Here is a 21,733-nt window from a genome sequence, read left to right on the forward strand (position 1 = left end):
TGAGTCTATATCCGAGTAATGAGAATAGATTTAAAAAAGAAAATGGCTGAAACTTGAGCCAAATCTTTTCAAGCCACCTGAGAACAATCATAAGGTTTCGAAAAATCTATCTTTTAAATAGATGGAAGTCGAATGATTTCAGAATGTGCATGATGAAGATTTAAAAGTTGATCTTTCTCAACTTTTCCTTCCCTATCCCCCACTTCTAATCACAGCACATGAGTTCAACTCATGGACATATGTCTGCATAAGGAGGGTCAAGTATTTCCATCCTAAATTACAAACTACAAGACTGTTCCTCCACAGGAGAAACTGATTATGAAATCAAGAGAAAATCCTCACTTAAGAAAGTACTTCCTTAAAAAATATTCAGAAAACAAGCCAGCTTCAATGCTGTGGATGATTTAACTCAAATGGATTCTTAACAGTCTGATTAGCATACATATGAAGGTCTCTCCTTAGAAGCCATAATCTACATATTTAAGCGGCCTGAATCATATTAGTGGGGCTAGTGTTCACATTGGGCAAACTTAGCTGTGGATTGCTGCTGAAAAAGGGTGGATTTAAAATACGCTGCTGAAAACAGAGATTTACACTTTACATGCATCCTCTCCTGCACACACACACACTCAACACTCCATACAAAGAAATAAAATACCTAGTGCACAAAAAACAGTTTACAGTAACTGGAATTTGAAAGCTTGTCTGAAGATCTCATCACTACTTCTAAGTTATCATCTTCTCATTCATACTCCTTCTGCATTTATAGTATTAAGCCTTAGGTTGCCTTCTGACTTAGCTCATATACCCAAACCATAATGCGGATTATTTCCTTTTAGCTTAATAAATTATGAAAACCCATCCATTTGGTTTGTAATCTTGGCAAGGCTATATATGTGGACTGATCCACTATCGTTTGTTCAACAAGCCATAGTTAAAACACACCCCAACTTAAGTACAGTGTGAAGCAAACAAATGCCTCCCCTTTTTCTTTTGCTCTCCAATTTCAGCCCATCCCTAAATTGTAAGCAACGTCCAGACAAATCGGGGTGAGTCCTCCCATTCACTGAGAGGTCAGAGAAATCCAATATTCAAGCCATCTGAAGGAGTCATGTCTGAACCGATGAAAGTAGAGGCAGGAAGATTATCCAAAGGCCCCCTCCTTCACCTTAAGAGGCAATGTGTGTTTAAAAGACCCAAGGGCATTCTCTCTGCAGAAAGGAGCTCAAGAAGGTTAGGCCAAGTTGCTGAGAGAAAAAAAAAGCCCAGGACCTATTCTAGCTTCTGATTAAATTGGGATTCCAGGAGACATGGAGCTCTAGGTATGACTGAATCAAAAAGCAATAGGAAACAGTTATTCATCACTTTGTTAGGGTTTTATGCTTTATTTTCTGTGGGTGGGTCTGCCGGATTGTCTCTGATCTTTTTGTATTGCTTTCTTAGTTTCTATTTTTTTTATCTCTGCAAATGTCAGATTGGGTACGGTCAATATCATTAACATCTTTGCTCTGAGTCCCCATCTTAAAATATTTGCAGTTCCATGACATTCTGCCCTGAATCTTACCTTTTCCTGTATAATTATTTTTTAAGACACTGTCTGCGATTTTTAACAGCATTATTTCCTCTATATGTTTCTTATTTTTGACTATTTAAAGTTTAGAAAGATTTATACTTTCTCTCACTTTTTAAAATGAATTTGGTTTTAAATTATAACTTGTGCTATACCTCCATATGGGGGGGGGGCAAACTGCTTTCTCTAGTCACCCACCTCAAAGCTAAAAGGGCTCAGAGGTGACACTGTAGTATTTACTTCTTTTTTTTTGTATATTTTTTTTATTAAAGAATTTTGAATAAAAGATAAAAACCATCAAGAACTAATATAAAGAAAAAGAAAGAAAGGGAAAAAGAGGAAGGAAGGAAGCTCCATGTTTGTGTTCCTCCATCCTGTGTCAATATGAGATTTTAAGTTCTCTTTAGGATAGGTTAATTATTTAATTTATATACTGCCCGACTCCCAGTGACTTTGAGAAGTTATGTCATGCATGTTCTTTGTGAAGCACAATCTATTTAAATAATGCTACACAACTGCGTGGGCAGATTCAGACATGGTTGTGCTTCAAATAGACCCAATGGGGTGAATCAGTTGGTTTGGGATGATCAACACGCAATGAGATAGCCTCATCTACTTGAAGCAATGCCCTGTTCCTTTTGTGACTTGCTCTCAGTATACTTTCCTTCATGCCAGAATAGGTTCCCAAACAAAATAGAGAACAATGAAAAATTGGAATTCTAGCTGGGCTAGAATTCCAATCTGTTCCCTGAAACCTGGTTTTGATGGGATGATTTCAACTGCAGGTGAAAGAACCTAAAAGCTACATAGTCTCCACCTGGATACAGGTCTTTGAAAGAAAACACTACCACTTTGGAAGGAGCATAGAAAACTCTTAGAAAGTTAGCACTATCAACACAGAATTGCCAGTGTGTTGACCTATGGCATGGGTGCTAGGGCTGGTTGAACTCAGGGAACATCTGACACGGCTTTTTTCAACTGATAGAAAGAATCCCATTCTAATCGGGCTCATGGGAAACCCTGAGATCAAGGTTTTCTTTTCCTATCAACAAGGTTTTTGTTTTTATAACCTCATCTCTGGGAGCCTGAGAAGTTTGTGTGTATGGTTCGAGTTTTCAGCTTCTTTTCCCATTGGAGCAGGGGGAAATTACTAGGGTAGCTATTGAATGTCTTTTCTGTTACATGTCTTTCCATCAGTAGGAAATCTTCTTTGCTGCTCACTCTTCCCAGTATGAATGAGTCCCATGGAAGAAGTTCCCTTCTGATGTTGTCTCCTGGGATTTAATGGAAGTGTGGTAATCTAGGGAAGCTATACACTACTAGTGAGAAGACTGTACAAGGAAAGGTAAGGGATTCACATCCAACCTTGGGCCACCATGCAAGCCACCTATGAAAATTTCACCCTGATTCTCTTTTCCTTTGGAAAAAATTTGGAAAGCAAATTTTCTTTCATTTAATTAAATGAAATAACTTAATTAAATGAATGAGAATCAAAAAGAAAAAATAATACGATGGAATTGTTCTGCACAGCAGCACTTCTGATGATGCTATGAATGCTATTCAACACTAGGGAAAGACCTTATTATATTCATAGGCACCTTTACCTTTGTGGAGCCCTTGGTGCTCTCTGTTTGCTTGCAGATGTTTCATTACCTGACTAGGTAAAATCATCAGTGCTAGTGAGCGGGGGGTTTGCTCCCTGTTTATATACAGTCGCTTGCCCTGCCAGTGTTGGAGGGGATAGGGTAAGCGACTGTATATAAACAGGGATAAAACCCCACATTCACTAGCACTGATGTTGCCGCGTCTGGCAATGAAACATCTGCAAGCAAACAACCAAGCTCAGAGAGCACCAAGGACTCCATAGTTCAACCCTGAGCTACAGATATTCTCTTCTATTGGAATCTTTATTTTTCTATGGTCTGCAGTCTGCTGTGGCCATCTTCTAGAGAATGAAAAAGACTACCATCTTCACATACCTGGCATTGTAAGAGACCCAAAATGACCCCCTCTGCAAACAAGAATAGATTCACACAACACAAAGACCTAAGCAAAACAGTCCATGGTATACAGTCTATGTTTACCTTGGGTTGAAATGCTCCTTGCAGCGAGCCAAAAGGACCAGTTGGAGGTATCATAGGAGGGATCCCAGATACAGCAGGAGGGTAGGAGTGGAATAACTATGGCAGAAAGAGATCAGTATTAAAGGAGCCTATTGTCTTTTTTTCTTCTTTTTTATATACAAGTCTTGTAATTTCAATTTACAAGAAAGCAAACGAGATGCAAGCATGAATGAGTGGGTGAACTGATTGTGTAAAACCATGAAGGACCACTGAAGTTTATCAACCTGCTGAGTACTGGGCAAAGGAGGAGATGATGCGCCTACAGAGAAATGACAACAATGACACCAAAAGGTTGTGCAGAGCATTTACAACATGCAAGGTGAGAAGATGAGAGATGACTGGTGCGGAGAGAAGAACTCAGTTGCAAGGACGCATCATGAGCCAGAACTATAGCAGGTATAAAAGGCAGATATCTCCGCAGTCTTGCGTTATAAAAACTATGGGAGCAAGGGGGAGGAACCAGTGCAGAAAGAAGACCTCATTGTCAATTGCCTTAGATACAGCACTTAAATCATGGCATGCAGGCCTCAGGTACCAGCCCCGAAGAGTTTTCATTCCACTTCCAGACAGCTTCTCAGTTACTGCTGAAATTTGGTAAGTACAATACAATTCAACTTAATGGTTGCAAGATTAGGTAAGGTAGAATCGGGGAAATTCAGGAATTAATATATGGATAGGATTATTTTTTAAAATGCATTTTTTATTCTTGACAAGAGCATATTTTCCTTTGACCCACACCCACTTACTTGTTATTCTGATCGCATGAGGCCTCAGAACCCTGCCCAGCAATTAGCATATAGCTCTCACTCTCTCCCAGAAAAGTGATGCATCCATGACTTAAGTAATATAGAACATTTTATTTATTTTATTTTCTGTTCCACCTTTATTATTTTTATAAATACTTCAAGGTGGTGAACATACCTAATACTCCTTCTTCCTTCTATTTTCCCTACAACAGCAACCCTGTGCGGTGGGTTGGGCTGAGAGAGGGGGACTGGCCCAAAGTCACCCAGCCGGCTTTCAGGCCTAAGGCGGGACTAGAACTCTCATACCACGCCTGATTGGCTCTTGGGCTGAGAGAGAGGGACTGGCCCAAGGTCACCCAGCCGGCTTTCGTGCCTAAGGCGGGACTAGAACTCTCAGTCTCCTGGTTTCTAGCCCATTGCCTTAACCACTAGACCAAACTGGCTCTCACAGAAAGGTGTTCTCTGCACTCTCAGGGTGAAAAAATCATTGATCCAGGAATGGAACATTCTGTTTCCTTTCAAAAAGTTGTTTGCCTCCAGACCATGCCATTCTCATGGAGGCTCAACAGATTGAGAAGTCAATCATCTGAATTTAAACAATTCAAGGTGACCTGGCAGATGGTCCAACCCCCAACAGTCTCTTTCATCCAAAATATCTCATCTGGAACATCTCAAGCCACTTCCAGTTCAGGGGACTGACTTCTAGAAGCCACCAACTATCTCCAGAACAAAATGATCTGGGAAGAGGTTTATCACAGTCTGGAGAGGGATATATCATTCTGTTCCAAGACTGACAAATTTTGCACACTCCTGTTGTCTAAACTGACCACCCACAGTTTTTAGGACTTCCCATCCATATTTGGAGAGCCAGGAGGTAGAACCTGAGACCATCTATATGTGTTTTGCCACTGAGCAAAGCACAGTTGCTTTTGAATTTAAAAGCAGTTTAGAAAGCAGGCTCTTCCCCAGTTTTCTACATATTGGAAAAGGAAGGAAAAAAGGCTCTGCAGTTTTTGATATAAGACTTGGCAAATATTACTGTTTAATTGAAGATGGGGAAGAAAATGCTATGAGTTCCAGGATTCTTGTTCCCACTCCCACCCACCCCCCACCCCACCATTAAAATGCAATTAAGAGTACAGAATTCATATACTATACGTAGGAATGAAAAGTATGCAGAGTTCCAACATTATTAGTGTGATCTACTGGCAGTCTCATCACACTAAGTGTACAGAGAAATAATAACAGCTTCTTCTCCACCCCTTATCTCTTGAATAATTACTTAACTGTCTGCAAAAGGCACAGATGGGAAATGCAATAACATTGCTTGCAATCCTATCTAGCTAACTTGGAAGCTTTGTATAACTAGATCACTGTTTCTCATCCTTGGCAGCTTTCAGATGGTAGACTTCAACTCCCAGAATTCCCTAGCCAGCCATGCTGGCTGGGGAATTCTGGGAGCTGAAGTCCACACATCTGAAAGCTGCCAAGGTTGAGGAACACTGAACTAGAGACTTGAGATTGCAAGCATAGTAATGGCTGTCACTTGGACTACAGGTTGGAAGTGGCATATAAATGTTACAGATAAATATATTTTCGGTATTCATTAGATTTATATCCTGCATGTTCTCCAGGGGCAAATGTCAGCTTGCAGAACGGTACCCTTCCATTGTATTCCCACAACAGTAATCCTGTGAAGTAGGTTGGGTTGTGAGAGGGGGACTGGCCCAAAGTCACCCAGTCAGTTTCCATGGCTGAGAGAGGATTTGAACCTGCGTTTCCCTGGTCCTAATCCAACACCTTAAACACTACATGCACTTCAACAGTATTTTGCATTTTGCCACCTAGCATGGATTCACTGACTGACTGCATTACCAACATTACTCTCTCGCTTTCTTGATTGAAAGCCTGTATGCTAGGCCAGAGGTGGAAACGTCTGACCCCTTCCTGATGTTCCTAGATTACAGCTTCATACAGCCTAGCCGGCATGGCCAAAGTGTAGAAAGGGAATTGGAAGTTGTACTTTAATATTAGATGGAGGGCCACAGGACCCTTCCTATTCCTATTTCAAGACTGCATTCATCAACTCAAGTGGCACATGAGGCTTTGTGTGGCATTCCAATGGTCATATTTGAAAAGGGGGCAGAAACAGGATCCTTTTATCTGCTGTATTTATATTGCAAGAACCAGTTTGGTCTAGTAGTTAAAGGTGCTGCACTAGATGCTGGGGGACTGGAGTTCTAATTCTGCCTTAGACACAAAAGCCAACCAGGAGACTTTGGGCCAGTCCTCCTCTCTCAACCCTAGAAAAAAAGTAAGGATAAACCATTTCTGAAAAATGTTGCCAAGAAAACTGGAGGGACTTGTTACGTAGCGACTAGGAGTCAGGTCTGATTTGAAGAACCATAACATTACTTATGTCTCGGTGAGCATGATTTAAAGTCCCAATTTTGCCCCTTAAACTATCCCCTCAACTCCACAATAACCAAAAAAGGCCAATTTGAGAGTAGGGAGGCTGTGCCCGCTCTAGAGGACACAAAATGAATACTGGTGGGCCTCACACAGCCCATGCTTTGTTCCCATCTCATACGTGAAAATATCCCTAAATAAAAGAATGATTCCACTCTCAGCCTACCAGGTGAGCTACCGTTCCCCATTTACTAAAGAAAAGAGTGTATTATTAAAAAGCACAGTTTTGAGAGAAACTGAGCTCATTAAAGCTTGCTTCTTTATGCCGTGCATTTATGTCAAAAATAATTGCAAAATGCTGCATGAGCTGGTACGGGTTGCTAATATGCTGATAATTGAAAAGAAGCAGGACAAGTAAATAAGAGTGTGGTCACTATTAAATCCCCAGCAAAGCAAAGCTTTTAATTCGGCTGAAACATTAATGCATTTCATTACCAGGCAGTTTGAGAGATAGGACACCATCTTTTCCATTTTACAGACCAGGGAACCGAACCCAAGGAACAGTGATGCTGTTCTAAGCCAAAATAATGCAGCTAGACCAAAAATAAGCTCACAAAAACAGCATTCTTTTGGAAACTGGATTGCACTGGACTCCTGATGCAAAGTCAAGGGAGAGTGAAACTGCCAGGCCTTCTAAACCCCAAAACTCAAAAAGCAGGCTATTATTATTCCCCATATGCTCAAGAATCCTCAAGCCCATTTGTATTTAACTTCATTAGGAAAATATAATAATTTAAGCTGTGGATGCAGCCACCTGGCTCCATATCTCTTCCTGTTGATAGCCCACTGCTGTTTTTAATGCTATTCATTTCAGCGTGAACTTCCAATGATGCAGAAAACACTTCCAAGTTTAGCTGATATTGGAACCAAAAGCTTTAAAAAGTCATTAGGCAGGCAAGGGTCTAGGTCTGAAATCACTTTTTAATGCCTAAAATGAGCATCTTTAAAGACTCCAATGTCTGTAACGTTTAATTTTCTGTATAATGTGCCAGTTCACAAAGATGGAGGGATGTAGCAATTTCATTGCCTGTTGGCTGTTAACAACAAAATGACCATTATGGCAATGACAATACTATCCTTCATCCCCCATCTCAACTATTTGGATTACACTTACAACAAACATCTCAACCTCATTCTTGGGAATCAAGCAAGTTAGTAGAAGATCCCACATCTCATGCTGCAAACCAGGCCCATGATGACAGTCAAGGACAACAGTATCTACTCAAAAGCTTTCCAGTGAAACTAAATAATGCTGAAGCAACACCTATCTTGGAGTGTCCTCTGTGGTTCCTGATAATTTGAACATTCTGAACTTTAGTTCAATGGGCAATTATTAAAATCTTTAAGCCTGGATCATTGTCAAGCTCTTGACTTCTGCCTAAAACCAGAAGAAATTCCTTTTCTGGGTCTCTGCCTAAAAAGGAAGTAATTCCATTTTCCAGTGTCTTTTTAGGTAAAGGTAAAGGTTTCCCTTAACATTAAGTCCAGTCGTGTCCGACTCTAGGGGGCGGTGCTCATCTCCATTTCAAGGCCGAAGAGCCGGCGTTTGTCCGTAGACACTTCCGTGGCCGTGTGGCCGGCATGACTACACGGAACACCGTTACCTGCCCGCCGAAGCGGTACCTATTAATCTACTCACATTTGCATGTTTTCGAACTGCTAGGTTGGCAGGAGCTGGGACTAGCAACGGGAGCTCACCCCGTCACGCGGATTTGAACTGCCGACCTTCCAATCAGCAAGCTCAGCAGCTCAGCGGTTTAACCCGCAGGATTTATTCTATTAAGAAGAAAGGAATTAGCCAATATATTCCCAACAATATTAGGATGGAGTCTTTCTCCCCCCCCTTCCTTTTTCCCCCTCCTCTTTTTTCTTTTTATACTATGAACTGGTTAACTGTCAGGTCTTTTGAATGATAATGATGGAGCTTGCAGGGGGAGATTTATAAAACTGTCTCCAGGTTCTTTATCAGTCTGGGAATTGACCATTACAGTCATATAGCCTTTTAACTATATGGTAAATGGAACGTGTTACATGAAGGTAAGGCTTTATTACCTCCTTCATAGGGGAAATAATAACTTGGTAGGAATATATTCCTAGTGGGGTGATCAATACATGCTTTCAGGAATTTGAAAAACACATTCAAACTTGCAAGATTGATGCATTTGGGAAAAAAAATGTTCCCATATGAGATACTAACAAAACTGGATTCCTTCATGGAATAGGAGGTTGGACTTGATGACCTAAATAGGTCTTCTAACTGTTATGATTTTATGAGCCTTAATCCTTTGTCAGGATTCAATTATATTCTTGATTTGGGTTGCTTGCTTGCTTATTTTTTTATGCTCAATTCTAATATCACAGCAGAGAAAACAAATACACTTTAACACAATACCAATTTTCTAATTACATTGGTGTCTTTTGTTAAGAGAGCACATACTGATCCAAAGTCCAAAATGGAAAAAGCAAATTCTAGTTTGCCTACCAATTTAGACCATAATAGCTCTTTGCTTTGGATCATTAAGTAAAATCCATCAGGTGGATGCATTTAAATAAGGTGCTGTTTAAAAGATTCAGCCTTTTAATCTTGTAGCTTTTGACTTCTATAAACCAATGAAATTCACTGGTTTATTCAGGATTATATTCCAAACAGCTTTGAGTGGATTATATCAAACAATAAATACAACAAAATAAAATCATAATAGAATAGAAGGCATCCATGTGCCAAGGGAAGATTTCCCACTCTAGAAAGGAGAAGAAATACTGCTTCCATTTTTCCTATGAGAATTTTTTTAAAATAAATAAATTATCCCTCTGATTAATTATTCTGCAGATTGGGTGGCAGGTAGCAGTCCACATGGACTACCACCATGTACTGGAATATTCAAGTAGTTTTGAGTATTGTCCCATTGGAACACAGCCAATGTTCCATTTTGGGTTGTTTTGCCTTAAAGTCAAAACAAAACTTCTTTCCCATTTTTGCATCTTTACTGTTCTCAGTTATGAGACATGGGCATGTGCACTGCATCTGGACAAATCACTGCAGATCCTATGAGAGTAATAAACATAGGATTCTATTTAACATGAGAACGCGGCTTTCTTGTCTTCATTGCTGTGTCAAACTGCAAAATAACAATCACCCTGGAACGAATAAGGAAGCCTGTAATAATAAGGGAGACTTTGGGAATTCACTGAACACCCAGCCTCATTATGAAAAACTAGACTTAGGCATGAGTGCTGAGAAAAAAGACAATGCCAACTTTAAAAAGAAGAAGATGCTACATCTTCAGGAAAGGCGATAGGCCGACAGCTAAAGCAACTGACAATATTGATGATAGACTCTTTTTATAGTGAATGGAGGTGAAGGAATGAAACATAAAACTGGATGTTCCATCAGTGACTGAGGAATGATATAAGCTCATGGAAGAAAAGCAATTAAAATCAGTTTAATGCAATAGTAAGAACTCACACTATGACGGTAGAAAGGATCAACTTTTGTAGGGTATTTGTCAAACTGTAAAAGGATTGAAATACAGACTCGTTACATTACATGTGTCGGGGGGAGGGTGGCAAACAATCCCCTGATTCAAAGAAAGGTTTTGAATGCTACCCTCTCTAAAGGTTCAGCCACCAGTTCTTAAGATGTAGATGGGGCATCCATGGGCAAGAGGAATAATAAAATCCAGATGGTAGCCACAACCACAGAATTAAAGCCCCACCCTTTTTAGGTGTATTGTATGATGCCCATTAAAAAAGAAGAGGGCTTTAATTGCCAGTTGTGGTCATCGTTCAGTTTTTTTGATGCTTCACCCCCCTCCCCGCACCTCAGATGCCCCTCAGTATAGACCCCAGCAGAAAACATCTTTTTAAAACATTAAGTCCCTGGAGATAAGAAGGATCAGGAATCAGTAGTCAGAATGAAGAAGAGATCAAGGAAAAGAAGGGTAACAAAATTTCAGGTATTAAATAAAACAAGCAAGGACCATACATTCTGTTCCTTCTCCACCTTAACATCTCAACCCTCACTCATTTTACAGCATCCTCACTTTTCACCAGATTTGGTTTTGGAAGACAGGGAATAGGTTTTAGTAGTAGTAGTAATAGTAGTAACAGTAGTAGTGGTATTAATATTCACAATTCTCCTCAGCTGACCAATACCTACTTCCCATTTCTCAGTCATCTCTTAGCTAGTTCTAATTCTGTTGACACCTACCCAAATGGAGTTTCTGATTAGAGGGACCAAAATTGGAAGATGATGATGATGGTGATGATAATAATAATAAATGTGTATGCTGCCCAACTCTCAACTTAAGAATGACAGAGATAGGGAGGGAGGGAGGGAGGGAGGGAGCGTGCGATAAGGGCCTAAACATAGAAATACCCCAACTGAGAACTTTCTAGCTTTTAAGTAATGCTGTAGAATAAAGGAGAGTGCCAGTAACAAGATTGACAATTCACTCATTTCTTTTCCCCCAACACCTCAGATTTATTTAAATCTTTATTTAAGACAATAAAGACGTGATGCCAGCAGACTCTTGTTATTCTCCCATTAGGCCTTTTTCCGCAAAAGTGCCATCGTTTGTTTACTCCCTTTATACAAAGATACTGGACGGTATCACTCCTGTGTTCCCTGTATTGCCCTCCTTTTTTTCCAAGACTGAATTGTGGGACTGCAATAAAATGTGAAGGTGGCCCCAGGTTGGGAAACGAAACTGGGGCTTTTGTGCCTTTAATTAAAAGGTTCCAGGTTTAATGTCGACCTGTCCACGGTTAGTAGAGGGATTACTGATGAACTCACACCATTTTAGTCAGTTTAAGAACTGTAGGACTATCCTATATAGTGGCAAAAATCCAGATGGCCACAAGATAGCAGCAGACACAGAAAATACTAGCTCTTGGCTGCCATCTAAGTGGCTGTCCAAATGTTTGCAGGTCAAATAGCCCTAAAGTATTGGTTCCCTACCAAGTCCCTTGTCAACATATATTACTATTATTATTACTGTTACTATATGGTAAATAGCTCTATTTTGATCTAAAAGAAAGGCACAGGATGAATAGAAGAAAGGCACCCATTAAAGCCTGCCTCCCACTTAAAACGAACAGAAGCAAGGAAAATATTAAGCTACTGAATAAATGGCCAGAACTTTCATACAGAAAACTTTCAATGAACATCGAAAATGGTACTTGTTCAGTGAGATTTACTTCATGCTCATTATCAGGGAAGGTAGAAATACACAGGGTATAATTTAGCTAAACCTCAGCCATGGAACCAAATTACTGAGACAATTCTATGGGGCATGTGCTGCAGTGTTACCCTAATTGTCTTTAGATGTTTTTTTTTTTTAATGGTCATGTTACTTGTTCTTTTGGTTTCCATTCTCTCTTTGCCACCCAGAGCCACAATTGTGAGATGGGTGGCTATATAAATTGTATAACGAACTAACCGACTATTTTTCTCCTCACATAAGCATGACTGATGTTCTCTTGATTGCAAAGAAGAAAAAGAAAGGTTAAATTACTTGTTAAATTAACAGTTCCAGATCTGGGCTGCAGAACACCAGATGACCACTGAATGATAGCAAAGGGTTAGGGTTCCTGTATTTTTGTTGCTGCCATCTAATGGTAGTTTGTATTTTTGCAGCCCAGAGCTGGTAGCCCTAATTAATTACCAAAATGGTGAGAATTCAGCAATAAGCTCATTTCCCAGTATACCTCCCTTTTCCACTCTAATTTCTCTAGTATGGGAACAGGCAACCTAGTTGTATTTAGATGTTTAAAATTACCACTCCCATAATCCCTAACCACTGACTATGCTGTCTGAAGTTTATGGGATTTGTCATTCAAGATCTCTAAATTGCCTCTTCCCAGATGTATTTCTTATCTAAGATCCAACTATAAGATCCAAGTTCTGGCTGTCCTACAGGTCAAGAAAGTACAGTTCAACATCCGCAGACTATACTTGGATATTAAGGTTCATATTTACTCTGGGGCAACAGAATCTGGAATTTCTAAAGAGAGAACCGTGTTACTTTTAGGACAAAATGCCAGATTATTTATATAAGGTTTCTTACCCTCATTTAACTATTCTGTAAAAGCACAAGAAACTATAGTCTCAAGTAGGCTATAGTAGGTGGTTGTTCTAGATGAAGATGTGAAAAACTGATTCTAAGTTCTTCAGTGTAATGCGCATGACCTACCACTGGATTATTAAATAGCAATGGATTCTTACTATAAGAAACAACTATGAAGCTGAATTCTACTCCAGCCATAGAGTACTTTCAACATCTCTCTATGTTGAACAGTCCCAGCCTGTTTTTCAACTCTATTTGCCTACATTCTTTTAACTGAAAGTGTCAGGGTTAAAACAGAGACCATATTTATACAACCCAAATATACTATACACTATATAAAACCAGCAAGGAACCCAATTATTTGGGTTATAGATCCAGGATGCTTCCATTTTACTAAACATCTGTATCATGTCCCACATCAAACAATGGAAAACCAACATTTCATATAGAAAGGCTTCATCCTAGTCCTTTTTTTGCATAATATTTCTGACAATAGCAGCTGGGATTGTTTGGAATGCATTTATGTAGAGTGGCAATACGTCCTTTATAAAAGATGGTCTTGTTTGCAGACAATGTACTACAGTAGTTAAATACGACTTTATTACAGGTTTAGGGAATCTATAGCTCTCCAGATATTGGCCTGGCTGCACAGGCAGCATGGTCAATACTGAAGGATGCTGGGATTTGTAGTTCCAGGTCATCCACAATGATGAAATGTGGGTAATAAATTTGGGACTCAGTGAATTAAATGACCCCTTCCAACTTGAAGATTCAGCAAAATCCATCCATCCATCCATCCATCCACCCATCCATCCATCCATCCATTGGACTCTGAAGCCCCCAACCCAGCTTGACTTGAAGGGCCACTGAGTCACAATTTTTTTTTCAAAGATTGAAAAACACAAAAAGAGAAAGAAACAGCCTCGAAGCTGTTCATCAACTGTGCATTAGCAATAGGTAATGTGACACATCTCATCACAGGTCCTTCTTCCAATGAGGTGGTATTTGATTTCTACTTAAATCACAGCTATTATTGCCCAATCTGCAACTATACCTATACATTAACATAAGCAAACTTTATGTAAACGGTGCTCTCTTTGGGCAGAAAGGGCAACATGTGAAATCAGCCAATCTATATGCATGGAAGTCCCTCTGCCCCAAGCCCCCTTCGCACTGCAAAGTGGGACCATCCAGAAGGTCCCAAATGCCTTTATGTCTCAAGTTAATAGCACCGTTTTTCCCCATGGCCTCTTCCACAAACATCTTTGTTGTTGTTGTTATTTGTAGCTGTCACAATACACTTTGCAACAAAAGAGGGTTGCGCGCTACTTATCCTCACATTTCTGCCTGGATTACGCACCATGGGAGGTGCTGGTGTTGGCATGATGGCCGTAGGTGGGATGGCGTGAGGAAAAGGCGTGAAGGTGTGCTGGTGCGTGTGTTGGTGCGTGTGCTGATGCTGGTGCTGGTGCTGGTGGAATTCCGTCCTCAAGTAGGGTGGCGGGCCCAGTGAGGCACCACGATCGGCGCTCTGGGAGGCCAGAAACCGAGTGTTCAGCTCCTGGCGGAGAAGATCTTGCTCTGGAAAGCAAGACAACATCATGAATGTTTCTCCCTTCCTCCTTTACTTATTTCAGTGGTCTTATGCATCACTCCAATCACTGCCAACTCTGAGCAACAGGCATGCTTAATTCTGTAAAGAGGGTTAAAAGTGTACATCAGCATCTATAAAATAACAACATGGCACAAGGCAACTCACAATTGTACACTAAGGAATAATATGAGAAACCCAAAGTCTGTCCCCAAAGTCTGTTGAGAAACCAGGTCTTGATGGCCTTCCTAAAACCCAGCAAAGATAGAGCCATATGCATTCCAGTGGGGATGCTATTTCAAAGAAGGGGACATCAAAGAAGAAGGCCTCCCCATTTCCTCAGCGCAGAGACCCAAAGGGAGCTCCTTCTATCTGACTTTATTGGATGGGCAAAAACTATTGGGAGAAGGCCATCCTGAAGCTACCCTTGACCTAAGCCATCTTCCCTCCACTGAGTTCTCCTTATTGCACAGAGGATTATTTTGAAATGTGTGGTTGAGCTCCTGCTTTCTTCATGCAAGGATAGGGGCATCCATAGGGGGTCAATGACATCAAAATGCTTGACCCGGGCAATCGAAGCCCTGAGACTTTTTACATGTGTGAGATGTATGTGACATACCCTAAACAAGGGCAGGGCTTTGATCACCAGGTGGTGCCCACCATTTGGATGCTGTTGACCCTCCACCCCTTGTAGTTACCCCTGTACAAGAACAACATATTTTTTATACTTCTCTCTGCTTTGCAGGATATGTGTGCTCAGTTTAGAAATGTAAGTTTCCAGATTGTAATTTTATGTTGCTGCTGCTGCTGCTGCTGTGGTTGTCAACCCAAATCAATCTACTGGAGCAGCCTTTCTCAACCTTTTGACCCTGGAGGAACCCTTGAAATATTCTTCAGGCTTCATGGAACCCCTGCACATTCAGGCTCAACGATAGGGCAGAAGTTACAAAATTATTATATTCGTTTCATGTGTAGGCCTGTATACATATGCATTAACAGGGTTCTTAAACTAAAAATAAAGAATGTACCTTACCTCTTGAATGTGATGTTGCCTGAATTTGAAATAACTTTTTAATAAACCGTGATCTCCCAGGGAACCCCTAGTGACCTCTCATGGAACCCTAGGGTGCCACAGAACCCTGGTTGAGAAACTGGAGGACACAGACCTCTACCAGTTATGGACTGTAATCTACCATGTTGTTCCAGCACAGATTAGTAGATAGATGTTTTTAGACTTCTCAATCTAGCCCTGAGAGAGAGTGAATCACCCACACATCCCCCAGGTAGTTTCTGTGGCAAAGGGGTGGCTAGAATCCAGGTCTCCCCATTCCTTAACCACTGCACAACACTGGCTCTTGTGCTGAAAGAGATTGTCTGGTTCAGAGTGATCCAGCCAGTTTCTGTGCCTAAGGGAAGACTAGAACTGGAGTTTCCCTGGTCCTAGTCCAGCACCTTAACCATTACACCACTGTTGCTCTCATGCAGTCACAGGTCTAGATCTAGATCTAAACACAGAGAGAGGAGGAGAGAAAGAAAGGGCACAGGGGAAATTATTCAGAAAAAGGACTTTGGACCTTATTCAAGTATGCGCCCAGCACATCTCCCGTGATTAAAGCAGGCTGTTGTTTTTCCGGTTTCCATATGAGATTGGAGGAAAATAAAAACTTATTAAGAGTTGCATTAACTTTAATGAATAGATTGCTTAAATGAGCAATCTCCTGTTTGTTTTTTTTCCCCCCCTCTTACGGAGAAGCCTGAAAAAGCAGGCTGCTTTAACGATCCGCAGAAAGGCGCTGGGCTGATGCACGGATCAAAGTACATTTTCTATATTACTTTCTAAGTCTCGGGGGGAAAGGATCCAAATATTTTGGGGGAAAAGAAAAGGTATGCACTATCTATTTCATTATCCTTTACAGAGATAAATACCTGGATGCTGCTGCCAATGTTTTTGAGGGATAGCGGACAAGTCTGCCCCTGTCTCTGGATTAAAAACAGGAGCAAACAAGGTGGAATCTTTCCTTCTGTTGGGAAAATAAACATCGGTGGCCCTTGGGAGGAGAAAGGCCATCTTGTTTTGGAGTTTGAGAGGGGCAGTGTACAGCTTGCCCTATGCATACAGTACAGGGATTTTAATCCTCTGATATTGGGACAGATTTATATAAAAGTTTTTGTTTTAGAAAACAAATACATTTGGGGGAATAAAGGCTGGGGGGCTATCTATATATCTATACCTCCACCATTTTATGTATCACTGAAACAGAAGATATTAGGAAGTGTTTCAAAAGCCTTCCGTTCTTTTTTTTTTCCTTTGGGGGGAGAGAAAACACCCTCTGAAAAAGGTTTTGTTCCAGTTTTTGTGTGTGTTTGTGCGTGTGTTGTTGTTGTTTGCATCTCTAGTTCAACTTAGCAAAAGAGAAGGGCCCCAACAGCTTTGCTTTCGTTTCTGAAGTGAAAATGGCTGCCGTCTTTCCTTCTTTCCTGGGGTGTCCATGGGGGTGGTCAAAACAGTCTAGATGGCCATGACAGCATGACTGAAGCTACACCTGGCTGTGCGGTTGCAGCCTCCATCTTGACTTTTTGGACTTCCTCATGTATGGTGAGGAAGGCAGGAAGGAGGGAAGGGGAAGGGAGGAAGGAGGCTTAAATAGCTCCATATTCTGTTTTTGAAGAGAAAATGGTTTCCTTTTCCTTCCTCCCTCCCTCCTCCTGATGAACTTTGCTGCCATTTGAGATTCCCTCTTGTCAAATATGGCCTAGCTCAATAAAATCTGTCGTACCAGGGAGTGTTAGAAGGTAGTTTGGAAACTACTGGTAGATTTCTGGAATATTTGCTCAAGATTGGAAAGGGTCTCCAAACAGATCAACTGTTTTAGACACTTGGATGCCAATTTGTGTTAGTATAGCCTAGGAGGCAACCTTTACATGCCACATCCATACTTTTTTTTTTCTTTTAAAGCCAACTTCTAGTGCCCTCGCAGCAGGATAATGATGTGGGAGAGCAAAAATGTCCTGTCCTCTGGAGAAGAGTTTGGGGGGCAACCTATATGCATTAAGCCTAGCAGAGGTCTAATATACTTACCTGAACCTTTATTTTTGCAGCTGCAAAAAAGCTTGCCTGTGCATGCTGTCATGTCCAAGCTTCACCCTTCCCTCTTAAAATACTTTAAACCTGCCCCCCTTGCAATAGGCTAACATTTCAATTAAAACAAGCAATGAAACAAGCATTTGGTCCAGCAAGATACACTTTCTTCCTTACCTGAGTAAGCAGTGCCAGCGGGATGGCCTGGAACCTGTAATGTCCCCGATGTCAGAGGAGGAGGAGGAGGCAATGCCGTGGGAGGGGCAAACATATTGGGGTGATGGGTGTGGGTAGAAGGTTGGAGGGCGGGTGTGAAATTATGGAGGGGGCTGTGATTGGGCAATGAGAGTGGGAAGGGGGATGCCGAGGGATGGTGAGCGATGGGTGGGGGAGGCGGTGGGGGTGGCAGGGGTTGAGTTTTGGCTGGGGTACTGCTTCTGCTGCTGCTGTTCATGGGAAAGAAAAGAGGCAGAAAGGAAGGTGTTAGCAAATGCAGGCCCACAGGAAGGAGTTCTCAAGCAAAGAATGTGGGAACAAAGTATTTTCCACATCAGATCAGAACCGCCTAATCTGTGGCATGTGAAAAGTGGCCTGAGGCTCCCCTATCCCAGCAGTCTTGATGGAAAGTGGGATGCAGGGCAGATGCAAGTTTGCCATCTCTCAGGATAGATTATGGCCAGACCGACCCTTTGTGCTAAAAGCACGGTCTCTTTTAGGCACAGTTGGCTAACCAACCATCACACTCTTGCTTCCACAAAACACCAAGCCTTGCAGGGCTGCAACTGGGGGGGGGGGGCAAGCCGCGCTGGGGGGTGCGCCAAAAGGAGCGCTGGGGGGTGCCAAAATGGGAGTGGAATCCATGTTTGCCTTGGGTGACACAGACCCTAGTTGCAGCCCTGAAGCCATGCACCATGTTTTACAAGCTGTAGTGGCTAGGTTCAGACAATAAGGTAAGCCAGGGGACTGGTTGACACTTGGGCAATTTTGAGAGCACGTTATGGCCATTCTCACAAAATGGCTGCCACCTTGGATATGACCAGTCCCCAAATGCTCATTTACCAGAATACCAATCCTTGAGACCTTCCCCAGCTATTCCAGCAGGCACTTGATCTTCTCACCTTACCTGACGTTTTCTAGGCAGAGGGGCCATACTTGCAAACAAAGCACAAGCCATATCCACCTGCCATTTGATTTCTGAAGAATGTCTCTTGGGTCTACATGAAGCCCAGACACTTTATTGGAAATACACACGGATAAAGGCTGATGCTCTTTCTGAGCTGTGAGCCAGTTTCCCCTTTATTTTTAATTTAAAAACATCTAACAACTAAAATTGAGGAGCGCAAGAACTTGATAGAGGCTGTGAGAGGTACCGCCGCTCATCTCTGGGTTTCATTAGCGGAAGCATGAATCCAGCCTAATTATTTAGCGCTGTATTTTTTTTCTCTGATTAGCAGCCTCTCCCCGGCACTTGAGACAGTAAGAGCCTTGCTCCACTTTCAGGCCTTTAAACTGGAGACAACATTACTGGAATTTGGCACTTTTCCCCTCTGAATCTTTAGCTTTTTGTCTAGTCTCAGTTTCCAGGGCTGGCCCAGAGTTTTTGGATTATGGAAGAAGACGTTATTTATAATTTGTTGGCTGTCTTCCAAATCTCCCACGGCACTCACCCAAATAAAAAGCTTGGCCCCTTTTCAAGAAATGTCAACATCTCTACTTTTACAACACAGCTGATGAACTGATGCTTGGAAAATGCTCAGCATGATCCTCACCTCAAGCTGTTGAGGCTTAAACTGCTGCTGTTATAAGCCGACAACTGTTGTGCAAGGCTACGGGAGGGAGGACGCAGCTGAGCAGGTGGTAGGTTTTGATGGGCCAGCTGCCCAGGAGAGGGAGGTCTTGGTGGGTGTTGTATTTGGGAAGGAGGGACTGTGGGAAACTGGGCCTCTTCCAAGGCTGGTTGCTTCTCTGGAGCTTCAGAATAGGATGAGTGAGCAGGGTGGACTGCAGCAGGCTCTGGAGAACGTGCCTCTGTTGGTGGCTCCAAACGAGGTGGGACCAAAGGCTGAGAAACTTGAGGGCAAAGATCCTGAGGCACAACAGGGTCAAGTGATGGCTCTTTCCCACCGTCCTGACTCTTCTCTTGGCTCCGTTCTAGTCCTGATATTTTGGGGACTGCCAAAGACCTGGCCTCTTGATCTTCATTTTCTGTTAGCGTACCAACTCCTAAGTCTATATCTGGGAACAAAAACATCAAACACAAAAAAGATGGTTGATGCAATAGGGTGAACTATACATACTCTGAAGCTACAGTTTGGCCTGTCATGTTAACACTCTATGGTCTGACCAATTTTACATTAACATTTCATCTCCTGATAGAAAATCTGGTTGCTGCCAATAGAACATTAGTTGCAGTCTACCTTTTATGAGAGAAGCTGGAGGATTAAAAAAAAAACCATCACAACCTCTTTATTAACCATAATTAATGCAAATGCAAATGCAACAAGCAGTTTTCAAAAACACAGTGAAAACACTAAGTAACAGAATTAAATACTACTTGTGAAGAAATGCAGTGGAACTCTTTGTTTACAGCAAGTGATTCAAAGATGAATGTCAATTGTCAGAGCATCTCAAAATCATGCATCAGAACAGAGAAGGCACTTATTCTTCTGCTTATTCTTTAAGCCTCCTGAGATGGCAAATTGAGATGACCCAATCCATTTTGTGCCAATGGAGCTTCAAAAGCTTCCACAGATTATCTCCACATAAACAACACTCCTACTGGAAATACCACTGAAACAAACAAGCTGTGCATGGATATACATGTGGAGACAGCCAGAGAAGGCCGCTGAAGTAGTTGAGCTGAGCCTCCTAAAGGACGTAGCTATTTAATATTTAGAAACAGGGTGTTTTACTCATGCCTGTGCATTTTATGAAGCATGCCTGTTTATTTATTTCTTTACTCAGTCACTCAGTCACAAAACCATAGCTCTGGGCAGCTTACAAAATAGCAACAATAGAAAACAGGAAGCTAAAGAAGAATCTGGAAAAACAATCCCAACTAAAAATCAAAACACCACATAAGAGGTCCATCACCCACTGTACCCCAAGGACTGAGAGAACAGACAGCTTTTGAGGGCTCTTTTAAATAGGGTCAAGTGGGGAGCCATATGAATCTCAGGGTGAATCTGAGGGCAGGTGCCATGACAGAGAAGAACCGATTCCTGAGTCCCACCAGATGATGCTTTTAACTGATGGGACCTGGAGCATGCCGACTCCGTCAGAATGTATGGGTTGAGCAGAAGTTACAAGGGACAGGCGGTCCCTCAAATATCAGGCTCCATGTCCTGAAGGGCTTAATAGGTGATAACCAGCACCTTGATTTGCACCTGGTAGCCTATGGGTAACCAAAGCATGGGCATACATGGGTATACCATGGCATGCCCGTAACTGCCCGTGCTACTGCATTGTGGACCAGCTACAGCTTCTGAGTGGTCTTCAAGGATAGCCCCATGCAGAGCTCATTGCAATAGTCCAGATGTGAGATGACCAAAGCATAAGTGAATACCTTAAGGTCTCCCTATCTATTTATCTATTTATCTATTTATCTATTTGTCTATCTATCTATCTATCTATCTATCTATCTATCTATCTATCTATCTATTTTCTATCCTGCCTTTATTATTTTTATAAATAACTCATGGCAGCAAACATCCCTAATGCTCCTTCCTTCTCCTATTTTCTCCACAACAACAACCCTGTGAGGTGGGTTGGGCCGAGAGAGAGTGGTCACTGAGAGAGAGGTCACCCAGCCGGCTTTTATGCCCAAGGCAGGACTAGAACTCTCATACCACGCCTGATTGGCTCTGGGGCTGAGAGAGAGGGAGTGGCCCAAGGTCACTCAGCTTGCTTTCATGCCCAAGGTGGGACTAGAACTCTCAGTCTCCTGGTTTCTAGCCCAGCACCTTAACCACTAGACCAAATTGACTCTGAGGTACGGCCACCACTGTCATACCATGTAAACTTATGCAAAGGCCTTCCTGGCCACAGCTAGCACCTGCTTCTTGAATAGGAGTTGTGAGTCCAAGAA

At 41.9% G+C, this 21,733-nt stretch overlaps 1 protein-coding gene across 3 annotated transcripts in view; it reads right to left on the bottom strand.

Annotated features, from left to right (window-relative positions):
• The window catches only part of AUTS2 (activator of transcription and developmental regulator AUTS2), a 93,216-nt gene that overhangs the window by 28,115 nt on the left and 43,368 nt on the right, over positions 1 to 21,733 (bottom strand). For 2 of the 3 annotated variants that reach the window (XM_063297397.1, XM_063297406.1), the window contains 5 exons: positions 19,416 to 19,881; positions 17,824 to 18,092; positions 14,316 to 14,557; positions 10,375 to 10,419; positions 3,655 to 3,750 (listed from right to left, as the gene is read on the bottom strand). In XM_063297397.1, coding sequence (XP_063153467.1) covers positions 3,655 to 3,750; positions 10,375 to 10,419; positions 14,316 to 14,557; positions 17,824 to 17,917 — 477 coding nt within the window. In that variant the 5' untranslated portion in view covers positions 17,918 to 18,092; positions 19,416 to 19,881. The remainder of the gene's footprint in view (positions 1 to 3,654; positions 3,751 to 10,374; positions 10,420 to 14,315; positions 14,558 to 17,823; positions 18,093 to 19,415; positions 19,882 to 21,733) is intronic. The other variant, XM_063297389.1, reaches the window with a different exon arrangement.

The sequence above is a fragment of the Candoia aspera genome, chromosome 1 (assembly GCF_035149785.1).
Source record: "Candoia aspera isolate rCanAsp1 chromosome 1, rCanAsp1.hap2, whole genome shotgun sequence".
Lineage (NCBI taxonomy): Eukaryota > Metazoa > Chordata > Lepidosauria > Squamata > Boidae > Candoia > Candoia aspera.